Raw genomic sequence first — 20,318 nt, 5'->3', positions numbered from 1 at the left:
TCCCTGCATAAAGAATGATACATTGTTGCTAAAATCAAAAGAAGAACATTAAGAAAGCATAACTTAATTACTATGTCATGGGCACTGCATGAGCAACAAAATGAATTTAAGCCCATTGGTATTTTTAGAAAAGAGGGCAAATAAAATGCTAACTGCATTTAAAAGGCAAATTTCACATGTGGCTATAAAAGAATTTTAATATCTGTTTGGTATAGTGCATATTATAGATATGAAATCATGGTGCTTGGCATTTATGCATGGTGCCAGCTGGAATGCCATCATTACTCCTCAGCAGACAGACCTCACATCCTGCCTTTTCTCAGGAATGAAACATAAGCTATATATTACTTGTTTATTCTCTGCTTCATTCCAGAAAAGGATTTAAATGCAAAAAAAAAAAAAAATGCCTTGCATTGTTCAGCCACCTTTTCCAACATGCTCTAAAAATGCTAAATCCATTAGTTACCATATTTGGTGAGCCTGGTTTAGCTCAGCACATATAAATTCTATATTTTGTGCACAAGGAGAAAATAGCTTATTTTGGTTCTATTATTTACAAACAGGAAATTATGTGTTGTGTTTGTTTTCTTTTTCCTCCTCTCTGGAACCCAGGGGGGCTTTTTGGCATGGCCCTCCATAAATTGTAAGCTATTATTAGGTTATCAGTGTAAAAAATCGTGGGTTGAGACAAGAAGACTTGCTGCAGTTCCAAACTAAAATGATCCCCACTGGGGTCCACAAATAGGCCCAGCAGAGGACTAATTATAGCTTGTCATTCCCAAGTTACACTTGCAAAACAACAAATAACCATAAATGTGTGAAATGATTATGAAAATGTCCTTCTCTGAAGGACTGTATATATGGTGAGACTTCAGATGGCTGAAATATGGTAAACCAGAACCCCAAAACTAACTCACTTGTCAAACTAGAGGACTGCAGCTCAGGTTGCCCGAGGGGAATCAGACTTAGTCTGAGGCAGCACTAGCCATCCTCAGAGATGCTGCCTGCCCTTTCCTCTGTGTTTATGGAGTCTTACATTTAGGGAGAAAAGGGGCAAACCAGGCAGAACCTGACATCAATAACTTCTGCCACATCAGCTATTCTTGTCTTGAGGGTAAGGATTAAGCCTGATCTACAGCTGCTACATCCAAACTGAATCGACAGTGGAATATTAGTGACAGAAATACTCCGAATGAAAAACTGTTCTGTTCTGACAATGCCAATAGCTAACTAGAAAGCTCAAACTGAATCTCTGAAGCACTACAGCATTCTTGGTCATCAAATATTCAAGTGTTCTTCCTTCCGCATTAGTCCTAAAGGCATTAAAAAGGAGAGGAATACCATTTGAAAAGAATTAAAACAAAGGAAGCAGTGTGATCCAGTGGCAAGGCGTAGGCTTCAGAGCCATTCTTCATTCCTTTTCATTCATTCATTCTACAGATATTTAATGAATATTTAATAATCATCCACTATGTACTGGGTACTGTTTGACATGGTGAAGGTAGAGGGATAAACAGACACATGGTATGTCTAATCCCATGGAGCTCATACTCCAGTGGGAGGAGACTGGTACTTAAAAATGTGATCAACATTCAGATAGAAATGAAGATGAACACTGTTGGGAAGAAAATAAAACAGGATGGTAGCAGCATGAAATAGAAAGCGTTTATGTGGGTTGGGAGGGGAGAGTTTTCCTAGGGTGATTTGACTCCTTGCATCAGTAATCTTTGGCAAATTATACTTCAGTCCTTTGTTTCTCCCCCTAAAGATTTCTCCAGGCAGGTCTAGTCTTAGAAACTGTGAAAAAAGTGTTACTTTTTCTTGGCCTCTCACTTCAAATAATGCCCTTGAGTTATTTGAATTATTTGGTGCTTTCCTTCTGTCTTTGGTGGCTGGTACTTTCATGTCACCCCCTACCACATATGCTCTCACCAGATAGTACCCCAGTGTCCTGGAATTTTCTCCCCAATACCCTTACTGCCCCCAATCTAAATATTCTGGGTTAATATGACTTTGGACTATCCAACAAATGATCACCCTGAGCCATCAATGATGAATGATGGTCTCATGAGGGCAGAACATTTGCATTTAACACAAAATTGTTTCAGTAGTAACTCATTTGCATAGCTTCATTGCTTGAAGAGTGCATTTGTATAAGTTATCTCTTTGATACCCACAGTAGCCCTGGGAGGTAGGCGACATAGATGTGTTACCAGGTTCGCAGCGTACAGTAATATCTGGCAGGTTGATGAAGGATCCTGGAAATGAGCCAGGGAGCATGAGGACTTGGACACCAGCAATCACAGGAAGTGGATTCTGATCCCGCTTCCTGCACTCATGTCCAACCAACCCCTAAGGAGCTTCCGTTTCCTCCCCTGAAAAAATGGGGCTGAGGGTGGCTATTCCCACCCGCCTCCTACCTCTGAATTGTCAGGAACAGCAAATAGTAAACATCCATGGACCTGCTCTAAAAATTATAAGAATGTAAAACTAAGAGCTTTTTTTCAAAAGACATTTATTAAGTATCTATGAGGAGTGTACTAGGTGCCTGGGAGAGAGACCAGGAGAAACCCACATGCCAGCTCAGCCTCACTGCACACTCTTGGCAGCTTGGGAGAGCTCTAAGCTTATTTTCTGGTTGTTAAGTTACAAATTACGTATCTAGTAAGAGCCCAAGTACCAGTGAAGAAAGACATGTGGGTATTACATTCCCTTCCCAAACATCTCAAGGGTACAAGTCTCTTAACAAGCCCGTGAAAAGTATTTTTCAGATCAAGTGAATATGCAAAACAACTTGATGAATTGAAGTCAATAAAGCATACTGTTAGAAAATACAATTTAATGTAGCTGTAACACATAGTCTGAAAGGAAGAGAGGACTTTGGTGCTGCTCTGCAACCCATCACTGCTTGACAGGAGTAGTTGGAAGGAAATTAAGACACAGAAACATCTTCTCTTCACAGCTGGTCTTGGACAAACTTTCATAGTGGGTGAGGATATTTTTTATGATTCTTGATCCACTCTGTGGTCTGTCCTGGGCACCTTCCTGACCCTGGTCTCCAGACAAGTCCCTGATGGTCGGGATATCTCCTCTTCATCTCTTCCACCCACCTGCTCTGTATATAGTGTATATGATGCTTTCTGTCTAGGATCTGCCCAAGATAATGACTGAAATACCCAAAAGGACCAGAAAAAGGTCAAAATTCAACCCTCTGTCCCTTCCCAGACAGACCTTATTATTTATTTGAGAGTATTTTTAATGTAAATTTATTAGTTTTTAATAACACAAGTAATAAATTATCCATGCTCTTTGTAAATAAAATAGAAACTGTGAATAAGCAAACAGTGAAAAGAAATTCTGCATCTCACCATCCATTTGCATTCTTGAATCTATCTTTCAAATTTTAAAATCCTGGTACATTTAAATAAATTGCATAAAAATGTGTAGACAGTTATATACTTACCCATCCTTTTTTTTTTTTTTTTTTTTTTTGGCCGGTAAGGGGATCGTAACCCTCAGCACAGTGTGGTCTGCACCACGCTCAGCCAGTGAGCACACCGGCCATCCCTATATAGGATCCGAACCCGTGGCCTTGGCGCTACCAGCGCCGCACTCTCCTGAGTGAGCCACGGGGCTGGCCCTTACCCATACCTTTTAATAAGCTGTTACTAGGCATGGTTACATAACCTGCTTTCTCAGCAGTGTGTCATGAACATTTTTTTTAGTGTACCTTTACATCATGATTTTAACAGTTCTATAATATTACGTTATATGAAATTGCAAATTATTAAAAATAATGGACAATTCAATTGTTTCTAATTTTTCTCTAACATAAAAACTCCCTCCTGACTAATCCCCTACTAAACTTGTATGCCTGTAAAATTATTTCTAAATCCCCAGAAGCAGAATTGCTGAGCCAAAGAGTTCGTGGACTTTCAAGAAATTTGATAGACACATATGATTTTTTGCGTCATATGATTAATTCATAGGAACAAACTATTGGGGGGGAGAATTTCACACCAAATCACAGCAAGGTGGGAGACAAAATGGGCAAGCTCTCAGAACTTTTCAGAACCCCCTCAAGTCTCACCTGTCCTCAAGTGTCACCTGCTGCCTCCAGTCCTGGATTGAGATTGTATGCAGTGACCTTTTCTGTTTATTGAGTTGCACCCTTTTGTCTCCTTTTAATTGTGTTCATGTCTTTTTGAACTTATAATGCACAAAGCAATCCCTTCAAAAAGAGAATGTCTGTGTGGAATAAATAACTGGGTAACTATGCATAGGGCGAGGCATATGCTGGGTGTCTTCAGTATATTATCTAGATCAATAGACTTAGAATCGCATCAGTCTAATCCTGCTGACAGGGAAGTTCACTCATAACCCATTAAGGCTATCCCAGGTGAGAGTGAGGGTTTTGGTTTTCTTTGTTTTTTTCTCCAAGTTATAGTATGATTTTCTAACTGACCGTTTTCAGCTATCTCTAGCTCTAGCAAGACGTAGGGCACCTATGGATTTACCATCTCTAAAGTAGGACTTGAAAGAAAGGGAAGAGAATTTCAGAATATTTGGATAAGAGATAGATAGATGTTCCAGAAATAAAACAAAGCATAGAAGAAAGATCCAGGCTTCAAGTGTAAGGAGAGAGAAAAAGGGAGTTGTATCTATGTAATCACAAACCAACTGGCATAGGAAAATGACAATTACTTCAGCTATTTGTTTAGCCTCAAATCTGCCCTCGCTTTTTTTCCTTCTCAAAATTAGCTAAATGTTGCTTTGCTTGACTCCATCTTACCAATTTTTTGTCCTCATGGACACGGCATTATTAAAATAAAGGTTTATTATGAGAGTAATAGGATCATGGCGCAAAACTGAAGATATCAAAAACTTGATATTATTTACAAGCAAGATTTTTCAAGCCCACTGCTATGTACTATAAAAACAGTGTAAATGTAATACTAGGAGAAGGTAGGAACTTCAGGAATCAAAAAAATTACTTTGTCAGTCAATGATCTCCATTATTCTTCTAGAAGAATGAGGGGTCTCCCACAAAAGTAGACCCTACTTAATCTTTTATCCATACCAATATAATATTTTGCTGAAGCAGTCAGGCTGATGTTTCTACATAGAATGATTTTGTTCACTTTCTTTCAAATGATCAACTGTTTTAACACTGTGTAGTTGTGACTGGAGTTAAATATGATGACGCTTCTTGATATTTTCCTTGAACCCTTATTCATTTTCAAATTTAAGATGTGTCAGTCATCTAGTCCTTGTCATCTCCCCACGTACTTGTGGCTAAGAACACTGGACTCCAGTTAGGATCACACTCTCTGGTCTGAATCCTAGCTTCACCTCTTACTGGCTGTATAACTTTGGGCAACTTTCTTATACTCTAGGCTTTAGTTTTGCATCTATAATACGGCACTAGTAGTAGTATATACCTTATAGGGTTGTTTTGTGGATTAAATAAGAATCCACATATAGCGCTTAGCCTAGTAAGCCTCAATAAATGTTCATTACTGTCCTTATCACCACTGTCATTTCTGGACATCAAGGACAGAACCCCATTCTCCCATAATCCTACATAAAATCTATTAACCTAAATCACCTGAAGGAATCCATAATAAAACATTTTAATATCATCAACATATCCTATCCTTTGTTATCACTGGAACAAAGAATAATAATAGGTAACATTTGTTGTGCACCTACAAATCGCCAGGCACCATGCTAAGCCTTTTTGCACTACTTCTTTTAATCACCTTAACAGCCATATAAATGGGTACTTTTATTTCCCCTGTTTTACAGATGAGGTATCAGAGGCTTAGAGAGGTTAATGATCCCAAGGTTACATAGTCAGTGCATGGCAAATAAAACTAGAAGTAGGTCTTGCCCCATAGCTTAGGCTCTTTGCTACCATGACTGGATGCAGTATATAAGCCACATTATTAGGACCAACATTCCTCAATAATAATAGTGGCTACACACAGAGTAAAAGACTCACGTGACCAAATTAGCCACTTACATTGGCCTCAGTTTACTAGGTCTGTCCATGCCAGGCAGAACCAACTGGGAATGCCATAGTCATCATCCAGCTGCCTGTCTACCAGGTTTGGCCAGAACCAGGATACTTCTCTTAAACCAGTCAACTTTATACCCCTTATTTTTGGAAGTAAATAAGCAGTTCTCCTGAAGTGAAGGTGTGAAATCTGCTGAGCACAAATAATCTGGTCCACCTCAAAAGCAAATTGACCCAGGTCTCAAGAAACAACCAGGACAGAATACTGCTTCTTTTCTTTACATCCAGCTAGTTTGCTTGGGGCTTCTTCCAGGAACGAGGGTGGAGGGAGTGACCAAGCAATTAAATAAAATAATTCTCATCTCCGATAAACTGTCCGTTTTTCAAAAGGCTTAGAATGTTTTTATTGACATCAAAGAATTAGACCCAGGGCTTTTAGCAAATATTATCAAACCTATGAACCTATGGGTATGAACAAGGGAGGGGAACCTTGGGTCTTTTCTTGGGCATTTGTAAACATCACACTAAAAAATAATCCTATGCTAGGTGTGTTGAAGAGTGGAGCATTACCATTCTCTTTTGAGAACAGGTACCAAATTACAGTCTGGAAAGCAGATCATACAGCACTGTTGGTCTGTGCTCATTTTCTTCTCTGACTTGTGTTTCCTGAAAAATAAACCTCATTACTTTTCTCTTTTAATGAGTATTAATCTCTTTCTTTGAACTTAAAACATAGCAGTGTTTCAGATACGTAATAGAAAAACTAAACCCCACAAGTACCTCTGCAAAGTGCAGACATTCAAGTTAATATATAAAAATGAAAAATAATTTATATGATAACAAAAATGATTGTTTTGGGATTATGGTTTTTTTGATCTATGTGTCAGAACCATTCTATACATCATCACCTTGGCTAATCTGGAGGAGATGCCTCTGTCCTTACAGGGATGAGGACAGCAGGGCTGTGAGTGGTTAGTTAGTGGGTCTCAGTCTGGTTGGGAGAGCTTTAAAAAATACCAATGCTCTGGCCACATCTCAGACCAGTTAAGCAGAACTTGGGGTGGGGCTAGCAAACTGGCATTTCTGAAAGTTGTCCAGATGATTGTGATTTGTACCTGGGATAAAAATGACAAGAAGCAGGTGCTCTGATCTTGTCAACATGGGTCCTCTTAAGCTTTTTTACTTACCTCTGTTTGCTTCTCTTTGAAAAATAGGTCATGTCACTGTCTCCATTTCTTTTTCACTCTCTTCAGGAACAACTTTTATGGGCAGAAATTTTAAGTGTTTTTCCCTTTTTCAGTTTTTACAACTCCTTTCCTAACTGGTCATTAGCATTCAAACATCAGTAATTCCCTGATCTCTTGAACCTCACTTGGAAGCCAAATGAGGATTCTTTTCACATGACCAGAGAAGTGAGTATGTGTGGGGAGTGTGGTTTTCATATTTACCTGGGCCAATAAATATCACAACTCAAGATGAAAGCTTGTTTAAGGTCCTCAGTGACAGCAGAAGAATTATTACATAAATAAGCAATATTTCTGTTTGAATTCTAAAAGAGCAAGATGGAAGAATGCGTAGAAGGGAGGAAAGAATAGAGTGAAAGGAATATATGCATTGTTTAAGCAAAGATGCTTGCCTGACAGCCCTAGAAAGATTAGGGCCTTAAACCAGAAAATCTCTAACGTCTCCTTATAACTTAGAATATGTAAATTTTTCAAAGTAAAATAAGAACCTCTGATTTTTTAAGAATATTTTATGCTCTATCACATTTTTAAAGACATAGGATTGTAAAGTTAGTAAGTCTTTTTAAAGGCTCCCCAAAATTTCAGCATCATTAACATAAGTAAGAATTCCCTACCACTTACAGATTCTCTTAGGATCTGGCTCTGTGGTATTACAAAAAGAGCTAAGGATATTGAGTGCTCATTATGTGCCAGGACCTGTTCTGAGTGCCATTTATGTGAACTCATTCCCTTCAAAACCCTATGAAGTAGATAAGCTTCCTACCTGGTAAGTAGAGCAGACAGAATTCAACTAATTTAGGTAATTTTCCCCTTCCATTGGCCTTTCAGGGTAGCCATGCTGGAACTGAGCTTAAAAACAATAAAATAAGAATACAGCATAACTTGACAGTGGAAGGAGCTACAATCAAGCCACCCCACACCTCCGCGAAGCCCACCCAAGCCATTTTATGAGCAAAATGACCACTATATCTGAGGGTATCAAGGTCTTTAAAAGAAATTACCTGCTCCTTACTTCTCCCTGATTAGCTGCTTCCCTGAAACTCAAACATCTATTCCTCCCAGCAAGGCCCTGAAACTGTGAGCAATTGGAGAAGTATCTCCCATTTCCTTGTCTTAGAGCTGTGGTTCTCAACCCTGGCATATACAAGAATGAACTAAGGTATTTGTGCATATTACTGTAGCGCTTCCACAGAGAGTTTGATTAAGTGGGTCTAGAATGCAGCCCCAAATCTACCTTTTTTTTTAAACAAAGCTCTCCAGGTGTTTCTCATGCTCTTGGTGTGCAAACTTCCTTGACATTAGACAGAGCCTTTGAAACACAGTCATCTCTGCCACCATTTATACAATGGCTTCACTCTTATAAATGGATGGCCAGTCAAAGCGATTGGAAGTCAATAATTTTGCCAAAATTTCTTACCTAATTTTAAAAGGTAAATGACTGTGCTGTGTGGTTTAATTTCATAAATATTGCCACAGTTTGATCAATAGCAATATCTTCAGGTCTTGAGATCTTCCTAGGATCTTCAAATATTTCATTTAAGTAATTTACTCTTTAAAATGAAAAGACATTTATTATTTTTAGTCAATTCTAATGAAGAAGAGTGGTCATGTACAAATTCCTACTACAGAAAGAAAGTCACATATGAATTTAGTGTTTTGGTGTGTTCTGTGCACCACCTAAACAATAAAGTTAGAGAGAGTCTTAGATATTCTAATCTAAATTCTTCATTTTTGTATGAGACAACCAAAGCCTAAAATAGTGAAGTGACTGTCCCCAAAACAAGAGATAGTCAGAAAAGCCAAGAGTTTCTCCTTGGGGAGGCTCTTCCACTCCTGTGCCAGGAAGCTCTGTACAGCCTGGCTGGCTCTTTAATTGGCAGCAATTCATACATGCTGGGGGAAAGCAACTGGACCTCCAAAACCAGGCCGGACTCCAGTTAAAAAATCACCACCACTGTCAGTTCCTGAGCACAAATCACTTGAGAGCTGAACAGCTGGCCCACTAAGCGTGTTAAGAGTCAAGAATAAGATGAACTATCTGGAGTGAAACCCTTGCTCTAGATAATATGTAAACCCTATGTCTGACCTACACAATTTGAAGAATGGCCCCTTTTACAAAAGAGATATTTAAGGCTTGGTCTATATGTAGCTATAAAGTTTGAGTAATTGCAGGCAAAAAATAATTTCTGGAGGAAAGGGTGTTGGACTATTCTTGCATATTGACCAAATGACTTGGCCAGGGTTATTTTATACAGTGAACTTGAGGCAGGTCTGCAGAGAACAGTTATGTCCTGACTTGATGATGTGTGGTTCAATTCCAGCCATACTGCTTCCCAAACAAATCTGCCCTCTTAAAGGTATATTCACATGTACCAAGGAGACAGAACCAAATGAGTAAAACTGTACAACTAATGTAAAATTTATCAGAATTCAGGCTGGGAGTAAATAGCAAAAAATCCTTTTAGAAACCTGGGCCTGCGGTAAATATGTAGGAAAACACATATATATTATTGTCAACATATCTTAATTTATGCCAATCACATTGGAAATCTGATTTATATATATTTGTATTCAATGAACCAAGCTCTGAATAAGATTACATTCCCCTTGAGACAAAGGCAGTAGTTATTTCTCGGATTTTACTTTGGGGAATGACATTTGCCTTGTTCAGCCAGAGGCAGGTACAGACGTAGTGATCAGGGTACGGCTTGGCAGCACCTAACGTATGGTATGTGATGTGTTGCTCTGTGCACTAAGCAGTAAGGTAGCAATCGAAAGTAATTTGGGGACAATCTGTTGCACTCCATTTGGAAAACAGAGATATCTCTGTTGGCGCAAAGGTTAATGGTTTGGAATTGCATGTGTCCTTAAACCATTTTTCTTACGTAGCTTTGGAACTGAAAATATAGACCAAAAGCCTGATTTATAACCCAGGTAAATAAAACCTACCAGACTGAAAGAGGCCACAAACACATTTCATTTATGTGATGAGCTAGACACTTTGGCTACTAATTTTTAGAAAATCCAGAGAAAGGTATTTGAAAACAGGAACCTATTACTACAATCAGAATTATCATGTAATATTCACATTAATAGGCTATTTAAAAAATGGCTTGAGGGAGAGGAAACTACTGCAGACCCAGGTATGTCCTCCACTTCAACCAAAAGGACTGGTTTGGGTGTTCAGAGTCCCCGGACCCAGGAATCTTTGGTTTTATGTCTCCTTCCCTTCTGGTACAGCAGCAGAAGTGCCATCCAGAAAGCCCAGGGTTTCTGAGTGGAGATGGGGCACCCAGGGAGTCCATGTGCCATGCACCACGTGCCAGGGGAGGTAAGCAGGTGTGTGCTGTGGAACAGCAGCAGGTCACCTGTCCCTGCAGCATAAGAAGGGAATACTCCCCTCCCCCAACTGTCCCACCTATCATGGCCATCTGTTCACCACCAGCTGGTGCTAGCAGCCATTTCAGCTCAGAATAACATCTCAGGTGTTCCTCCGCAGCAGCTGGGCTGTAGGTAAGCTGCTTTCTCCTGCCTTGGACTCTTGTTCCTTTACTTTCCTTGGTCCACTGCCTGTCCTTGAAAAAAAAAAGCAAAATGACTTCATTTTTTTGGGGGGTGCTACTACAGCAGCGTCTAATAACTCTTAATAATGAAGTGCAAGAGACCATTAAGATTTGTCTCCCTTTCCTTTACACACCAGTCACTTCGATATCCTGATTGGGCTGCAATATGTGACCATGAAGGCACAAAGCAGCACAAATCCAGGAGGGGGATTAGCAAACTGCCTCTACCGCCTTCAGGCTTTGTTCTCCTGACATAGGAAAGAACGTTTGGTGAGAACCTGCTTCAGTTTCTGAGTGGGAGGAATAGGGCAACCCAAAATGAACTGACACCTTCTTGGGAGGGGCAGCGTGGTGTAGACAAAGAATGGGCTCTGAAATCAAAAGACTTAGTTTAAAAATTCTCATTCTGCTGACAAAGACCCTGTCCAAGAGGTATACAGTCCCAACATCACAGTTGCCCAAATTATAATAAGGCTTGTGAGAGTGCTGGGTAAGAATGTACATGTAACCTGTGTAGCATAGTGCCTGGCATAAAATAAGCAGTGTTTGCCTTGGTTTGTTGAATTATGAAATAGTAATCAAACATGCTTTCCATCACAGACAGAGGTTAGAATCAATGAGACAGGCCTTCAGGGTGACCACTTCCCTTTCAGAAAGAATGTGATACTGCAAATGCAGTAGCCTCTGGGCAGCCCAAATAACCTCTTATCCATTGTAAAACATGACACTGTGAGCTGATATAAACTTACATGCTTTATGTATCATCCCCAGAGTAGAGTTACTGAGGAAATATGGTGGCAACAGAATAGCGACGGAAGGGAGAAAATAGTCCAGGTATCATACAACTACATGCATGGTCAGAGCATGCCAGGGACCTCAGGAGGACCAGAGCAGATGACACAACACCTTGTAGTCATATAATACTCGCTGTTACTGCCTTTACAAATGTGAGTTCAATTTGACAGTTATTAGCATCTACTATAAACCTACTATGCAAGGTATTTTGCAATGGTAGCTGAAAGGACTTTGATGTCGGTAACTAGGCATCATATAGACAATAAATCAAGTATCTTGCAAGTTTTGTTTACATGTTTAGTGAAGGGAGCTATTTCAGATCCCACCCCACCTTTTAAACTAATCTAGACTGCTCTGTTTGCATTGCCTTAAAACAACAAAAAGACCTACTCTTAACTTTTTGCCAAGAAACATAAAAAGCATTTTACGTGTAATATTTCAACTTAACAACGGCAATCTGAAGTGTAAATCACTATTCCCATTTCCCAGATTAGGGTATTGAGGCTTAGAGAGGTTAAGTACTCTGCCCAGGGTCACACGGTCAGTTGTGAAGGCAGGGTTTAAAACCCTCTAGCTCACACACGCTCTGAACCCCTGTGTTCTGCTCATCAAGAAGCCTAAGTTACTGTTGTTCAACCAGCTTTTGTGGACCATGACCTTCCTGTTATCAGAAAAAGATGCATTTAGAATTATTGGTGAACTGAGAGCTTTGAGGATGGTCATTGGTCCCCATGGCACAGTGCAAGGTAAGATAGCACAATGAGAAAACATTAGCATTGAAGAGAGGAGGCTGGAGCTCAAGTGCCCATCACGTATCATCTCTAAGCCTAGAGTCCTCACCTCAAAGAATCGTTATCACAGTCAGTGCAATCATGTGCATGAATCTGCTTTCTTATTCATAAGGCTCTAGGCACAGCTATTGTCCCAATTCAGTTCTTTTCAGTTCTGCTATTGACTTGCTCTCAAATCTTTGGAAATATCTCTCCACGCCTTAACTTTCTCACGGGTAAACTACAGCTGCTGATACAGCATCTTTCAGTAATACCCTCCAGCAGCCATTTTTCAACTGATAATGAACTAGAATCTTTTGGGATATTGTTCAAATAGATTCCTGGGCCCCAGTGATCATGACCCCGCACAAAAGGATGGAGCCTTGTAATATTCACTCTTTAGAAAGACCTCACTTGATTCTAACGGAGATGGGCTGGGATTACTCCAAAAAATGCTGACCTGCAAGATCAGTATTACAAAGAACTGTGGTATCTGTGGGTAAAGAACTTGACTAAGATCACTTTCTCGGTCAGTAACACCGCCAGCACTACACCCTTAACTCCCAATACCTGGATCCTGTTCTTTTGACCACAGGACTCTGATTCAAAGGAACATCAGAGCTCACTCTTGGTCATTTGATTTATATCCAGGGTTTGATTCTAGAATACACAGCTGAAGCTTCCAGCACTCCACAGACATTAAAAGGTTGAGTCTCATTGCCTTTTTCTTCTTCCTCTGCAGACACATTTGCCAGCAAAGTGGCAGCCACCCAGGACCAGTATGCAGACGCCTCCATAGGTAACGTCACTGGCAGCAACGCGGTGAATGTCTTCCTGGGAATCGGTGTGGCCTGGTCCATCGCTGCCATCTACCACGCGGCCAATGGGGAACAGTTCAAAGTGTCCCCTGGCACACTAGCTTTCTCTGTCACTCTCTTCACCATATTTGCTTTCATCAATGTGGGGGTGCTGCTGTATCGGCGGAGGCCAGAAATTGGAGGTGAGCTGGGTGGGCCCCGGACTGCCAAGCTCCTCACATCCTGCCTCTTTGTGCTCCTGTGGCTCTTGTACATTTTCTTCTCCTCCCTGGAGGCCTACTGCCACATAGAAGGCTTCTAAAGGAACAATCAGATATAGTAAATTTATATATATATATATATACATATATATACATAAAAAATTATGTATAACGAACAGAGGAAACTGGCATTTGTCATGTTCACTCACCTGCTGATGGAATCCAGCTTCAAGAGCATACTGTACTAGGGCCGAAGTAAGAAAGCATCACCTCCCATTCCCAGGGGCATCATCACGTTGAACAAGGCATGGAGGCAGGGCCATTTTTGCAGCTTGGCCGAGAAGGGCTGTACTCTCTCCAGGTTCATATATCATTAAGGCTTTGATTTGTTTTCTTGTTTTTGATTTTGTTTTCAGTGAGGTCAGGGAGGTGGTTAATGTTTGGCTTTTATTTTTTGTTTTATTTTCTTCTGTCGAGAGGGTCAGGGTTTTTGCTTCTCTTTGTGGGAGGTGATGACCCATCCAAATGGAAATGGGTTTTTGGTGAAAATTTAAATCATGAAGATTCTCTTCACCTCCCCCAAATACTTTAAAAATTATTTTGGGTTAAGAAACGATCTGGGCATGAAAGAAGAAAGAAGCATGTCTTCACCATATTACCAAATTTCATGCTTGTCTCTGGAACGTGAGCAGAGGTGAAGCTGCCTCCAAGAAGAAGCACAGGAGCTGGAATGAAACCAGGAAAAGTGACGGTTCTAGATACAGCCTGATATTTAGGGATGCAATGCCTGGCACTCTTGTTCAACAGGTACAGGGATAATGTGCCTAGATTCCCGGGAACATGCACAATCTTTTATTTCTTATCTCTTCAGCTCTAGACTGTGATTAGCAAGGCCCTTCTTCTAGCATTCCAGCCCAGCTGACCCCCGCTGTCCCAACCCTCCTCCTCCTGCCCACCTTCCCATCCCCTACAAACAGGAAGAACAACCCCATTCAAAAAGCACATCATCCTTTTCCATTTGCATCAATGTGTCCCAGTCCCATGTCGCCGTTGCCTGGGATTGTCCGTCAGTTTTATTTTCGAAGGCATCCATGGCTTGCACAATCCTGTTCCAGTCATGACTGAACATGTGCTCCTTCCTCATGTGCCTGTTTGGGAATGTTGTTGTGATGCCTGTTACACAGTGCATGGATGAAAAATCAATAAAACAAAGCGTATCTGTAGATAGTAGAGTATAGCAAATACTGTTCTCCCATTCGGCAACGTTGATTGGACATTGAAGACATAAGTGAGTTTTCTTTTCGCCTGAGTTGTTACTTTTGTGTTGTTATTGAATTTGATTATTACTAGGGATAAAAAGAGAAAATGGCTTATTGTTCATGGATCTGCACATTCTTTTCTAAGAAGCAATAACTGTCATATGAGGTGAAGTTAAAGTTGCTAAAAGGATAGCAGGCAAACTATGAAGATCTTCATGGAAAATTAGCCATATGGAATACATCAGAGGCCTCTAAGAATCATTCACTAATTCAGGAAGGCCAGGGAGAAAGACGTTGTACAGAAGTGGATGTGCTAGATGTGCCTGGGTTTTCAGAACCGCCATTCCCATAACACCCCTTTCCCCAAAGTATTTATTTCACATCTGCTCTGTCTGGCACAGATGGTAGATAGTGCTGGTTTGTTCACTTTATTTTTTTATGTAGAAGGCTATTTTGAGCCCTGTTTCTTTCACCATTCAGTGCAGGCCCCTCTCATTATATTAGTAATTCCTGAGTAGGAAAGAAGCCAGGGTGACCGGTGGGCCTTTAAAAGTAAGTCTCCTCTACTTATGACTACACAGAAGGTGATTCAATGAGATTAGTGACTCCCAGCAGGACTGCACTGGGAGGTTTTTAACCCTTTAAAAGGAATGGCTCTTTCTCTTTCAAAATACCAAAGAACGTGGGTAAACCCAACATTCCAAAGCAGTGAGTCTACTAATGAGGAAAAATGGGATGACTTTGGTCACCTCTCAGAAACTTCTCCATCTGTAAAGAATCCCAGGCTGGAAACATCCCTGGCCCTCTGTATTGATTCAGAGATATTTAAGAAATAAAAGCTGTTGAGACTTATTTTCTCTTCTTCCCCTTAGATATCATGTCGTTCATCATTTAATAAACATTTTGTGATTGAATGAATAAATTAAATGCTGGTTGCCCACTCAATCTGCTAGGTAGTATGCTACCTCCTGGTGACTAAACCATGACCAAGACAGCCCAGATCCCTGCTCTCAGGGAGGTTGGAGTTAATGTGATTGCTATTTCCATGAGTAAAAGTTAACAGCCATATGGAAACAGTTTTATCTTGCAAGGAAAAACACAGTCATGAAACACTTTTAACATAAACACATTAAACCTTTACAAATACAATTGTCCAAATATCCAGGATTTTCTTTAACTAAGAGTATAAAGCATAGGTTTGGAAAAGCATCCTCTTTATTCTCGGCCAACTTGCAGATATGTACATCTCCCCATTTTAAACCAAGAAAGGCAATCATGTTGTTGATCCAGATCACTGAGAAGGCCCAGTTAATCCCCGTTTTTATTTTTGCTGAAACAGTACTTTTCTCTGACCCACACCTTACGATTCCTTCTCTCTCTCAGAGACCCATCCCTGACCTGTCACCAACACTAGTGACCTAGCTCCTTTGAGGGCACATTCTAACCCATTATTTCCCCCCCCTTGGAGATTTACTAAATGGAAAGCTAGCCTAGAAACACCAAGTAAATATAGTTAAGGCATATAAGTTGTTTAAACATTAGAAAGATTCTGCACTCATTTTTAGCCATATTCAGAATGTCAATAATCCCATAGCGAATTTTCACAGAGAACCTTATGAAATTCTTATGGTTGTTAAATTTCAATTTCAAAGCTCTTTGGTTTATTTGCTTTTTAAATTTTTATGCTATAGGGAAAATATGATTCTGGTTGTTCAGAGTTGTTATTAATTATTATAGTTGTGTAAAATTCTTTCATTTTATTTGTTTGATTATTTTATTTTGTGTGTATTGTGCACAGCTTTATGGGGGAAGTGCACTAATGTGCTGTTCCTTATAAATGGTACACATTATTGACACAGACAAATAAAGTTTCTAATTGTTTCTGATTTAATCACTAGTGACACAGCATATCCTGTATGGAATGTTTTTTTCTCTTCTCATTGTCATCTACTTCATTTTTTGTTCTCATGTTTTGAAGAAATAAAGACCCAAAAGGTATAACTGTGCAATTGGTATCCTCATCCAGAAGAAAGAAATTAAACACCCAGTGTTCAAACTCTTGCAAATGTCAACCCTTTAGTGTAATATTCTCTTCTTAATGTCCCAAGACAGCACAATTGTCAGAATATTCGTCTGTCCTGCAATGCTGAGATAAATGTTGGGCCTTCCTCCATTTCACTCATTTTTTTTACATTTTTTAGTGTGACTATCTACATCCTTTCTGCATTCAAGAACATGAACCCATACACAGTTACATGTCAGACAGCCTTTTAGCATCAAGAGCATTATATCAAATTAATCAATCCCAATAAAACTGCTCACCAGAAGTGTAGCTGCTTCCCAAGGGATAATTAAGTTAATTGCTCTTTTATGACTGTACACTGTATTCCCCTGGATTCCCGGTAGGACTTCTGCCTTGCATTAATAATTTCTGACTGTCTAATTATATAAGTTTTTGACTTCATGTATCATATAATGAAAACACTATAGGAAGTGGTGACACCAGAAATGGAATAATCATTGTGGGAGGAAAAAGTGACCTCTGAAGTTTGTATACTTATTTGCAAGTTTACATTAATATCGGTGGATTTAGTTCTTACTACAATAGATAGAATCTGTCCACTATATACATGTAAATGATACTTTATTCACCTGATTATCTTTAAAATTTTCTTTAGAATTCGTTATATCCTTATATGCTCATGTGTGGCACACTTTCATGTGCGAAGGAAATAAGGTATATTTTAAATATTTTCTTGGATTAAACAGTTGATATGTGTCCTGGGTATCAATCTTTGGTTTAATGCAAAATGAGCAGCCAATATTTATTTTTTTAAACATGCAAAATGAGGAATTCAATGACAAAAGTATCCTTGACCATATAACAACCCTTCAGCAAAATGCTGTGGCCCAATGATTCTCAACTTCTTATAAGCAAATGTTAATTTGTTCAAAGATCCTGATTCAATCCTTCCATCAGTAAAGATTTTATAGAACTTTTGCTTTCTGTGGTTCACAGCATAAATTCACTAAATGTTTTTGTTGTTGCACTTCAAATATAAAATTAAATTATGAAATATGATGTTTTAAATAACGGCAGAGATTCTGATAGGTGGCTCATCCACTGTGGGGGTCCCTGATGCAGCATCTCTCCCCCAGTCATCTCCCTGTTAACGAAAGCTCACCACCCACACTGTCTTTCTTCCACACGGGGCTTGATTCATTGGTGATTCCACAGGTCAAGGCCTTTGATCCGTCAAAATGAAGTGAGATGACTGTTTTGCTCTGTAAACATCTGAGAATTTTGAGGAAGCAATTAGAGTATTTACTTGGGTAGATGATGAAGCCCTCTATTATCTAATAGTGACAGAACTGCATTATTTCAAAAATGTAAATCAGCCCCGTTAAGACTTCTTGCCATGTTTCTGGGCTCAAGATGTGGAGTCTTTCTTTCGATTCTGATTTTCTGTTGCTGAACTTGGGCAGTTGCATGCAGAGCAAGTCCTGACTGTAGCAGTTTCATAATTTCAAGAACATTTGGCCATTTCATGTTTGACAGTATACAATATTGGATCTCATCCTGACCTACAACTGACATCCTGCTTTTGTTGCAGGAATCACTTCAGTTGGCCAAGGCATTCTAGCTGTTGATAAGGCTGAGCAAAGATAAATGCAGATTTTAACAGATGAGTGAGTACATTATGCAGAAGGAGATGTACAAAATTACATTTACCTTACAGAGAAAAAAACATGCTGATAAGAGTGGATGCCTTAGCCTTCGTTGAGATCTACCTACAGATTTTTGTTAATTGATTGCATTTCAACTAGTCCTTTCTACCATCATGTACTTATCACTTCTAGCCATATTCATTGTCTTTGCATCACTCCACCATTTCAAATGTTGAGTGAGCCTAATAGTATTCCACCTACAAAGATAGCATGGGAAGTGGGTAGATATTTCATTTTTGGAGCTTAATCAGTCCATAGTTAATCATCTCCCAAAGCAGAGAATGTCTTATCTATAGAAGGAGCAACCACTGAGAGGTGGAACTCCCAAGTGAAAGAGTGTTTCAGCTTTCCAGCCCACAAGAAATGGTAAGTGTCTAGCTTTCTGTGACTTATTCCCTGCCTGCCGAGATGGCCAAAAAAGATGCACCTAGAGGCTCTCCAAGTTTTCAGTTTCTCTTAAAGTCCTCTGAAAAAAAATCTCCTAAGGGATATTCAAATCAGTGGTCATATAAATTATTGTTTATTTTGATTTATTTCTTTTTAGGAAAAAGCATTACTTCACAACTTCAAAAAGTAACTTAATAGCTACAACTGTGACCCCTATCTTTTCAGGAAAGCTTGCTTGCTTGAAATTGCTTTGTCTCTCTGTTATCAATGCAGTACTTCATAGCTGCTTGACCGGTGCACATTCTTTAGAATCCTGTTGCCCTAACCTTTTTCAAAGAGTCAGAGAGTTGTCCCCCTGAGAATATGCAATCGTCTTAATCTTTCCTTTCCCTAATTTCAACCTTTGTAGTTCTTCTATGGCTACTCCTATCACACTCAATCACCCTTAGTGATGCTGACTATTACCTCTCAGCAATGGGGAAAAGGCTCATGTTAGAAGTGATTGCTCAGGCCATGTTTTTCTGAAAGTGAGCTTCTCATAGGAAAAATCAAATATGATGACATTCCACCTAGAAAACAGTCATTAGAACATCGTGTGGTATCTCCATAAATGTTTAGGATGGATTATATGGCCGTGTTGTCGATTTTATGCCTCTTTGAATCACATTTATCATGCTTCGGTGCCAATCCACCTAGAGTTTTATTCTATCAAGGTACGGATTGGGAACGAGGACCAACACTCACATCCCCAACCCCCATGAGAGTTTCTTCAAAGGTGAAGTGTGTACACATAGAAAAACATTATATATAGCTTTTATGCCTCTAAGAAACATGAGTGAGTCAAATGCTTCTCATAAATGGATTATATTTCTGATATGCAAATGGAAGGAAAATTCACGTTAATAACCAAACATACCAGGACAGAAATTAGCTAACTTCAAAGTTACTGCATCAATTTTGACAGTAGATACTCAGTCCAGTCCTCCTGAGTTGTTGGCTGCAAAGACAGATATACCTAGCCAAACCAAGAATGTATTGTGGGGAGGGGAAATTAATTTACTAACATGATTATACAGCCCTCTCTACTGGGAATTATTTATTCACCTGAAAGGATCCAGCCCAGAGATTTTCAGAGACCTTCCCCTGCATTCCCACCTGCTTTTAATTCATAGAACTTTTTATTAGACCCCTTGAAGCCACATAGTAGGACAAGAAATAAATTCTCTGAGGAGAAACAAAGAATAAACTAAATCATATAAGTATTGAAGATAAAAGTAATATGATCCACATGGCTACTTTTGAGAAAGACAATATTTCCTCTAGATACCTTTTTCTACCTTCTTATACTCATCCTAACATTAAACTTTGAGAAATACTTCAAAGAATAAATCTTAAAAGATTTTACATTTGAATAATGCTCATATAATTGAGTAATATGGCTAAAATAATGATTTGGGTGAAAATTATCTATGTTGCTGACAAGAACACATTTAAAAATGAGAGAACTGGCATGAAAAAAATGTAAGTAGGATTT

General features: G+C 39.4%; 1 protein-coding gene across 3 annotated transcripts in view; it reads left to right on the top strand.

Annotated features, from left to right (window-relative positions):
- Positions 1 to 13,510, top strand: part of SLC8A1 (solute carrier family 8 member A1) — a 288,242-nt gene extending 274,732 nt beyond the window's left edge. For all 3 annotated transcript variants that reach the window (XM_063078337.1, XM_063078336.1, XM_063078334.1), the window contains one exon: positions 13,134 to 13,510. In XM_063078337.1, coding sequence (XP_062934407.1) covers positions 13,134 to 13,510 — 377 coding nt within the window. The remainder of the gene's footprint in view (positions 1 to 13,133) is intronic.
- Positions 13,511 to 20,318: the final 6,808 nt, after the last annotated feature.

This window comes from Cynocephalus volans, chromosome 14, assembly GCF_027409185.1.
Source record: "Cynocephalus volans isolate mCynVol1 chromosome 14, mCynVol1.pri, whole genome shotgun sequence".
NCBI classification, from domain to species: Eukaryota; Metazoa; Chordata; class Mammalia; order Dermoptera; family Cynocephalidae; genus Cynocephalus; species Cynocephalus volans.
This window is presented reverse-complemented; position numbering and strand designations above follow the sequence as displayed.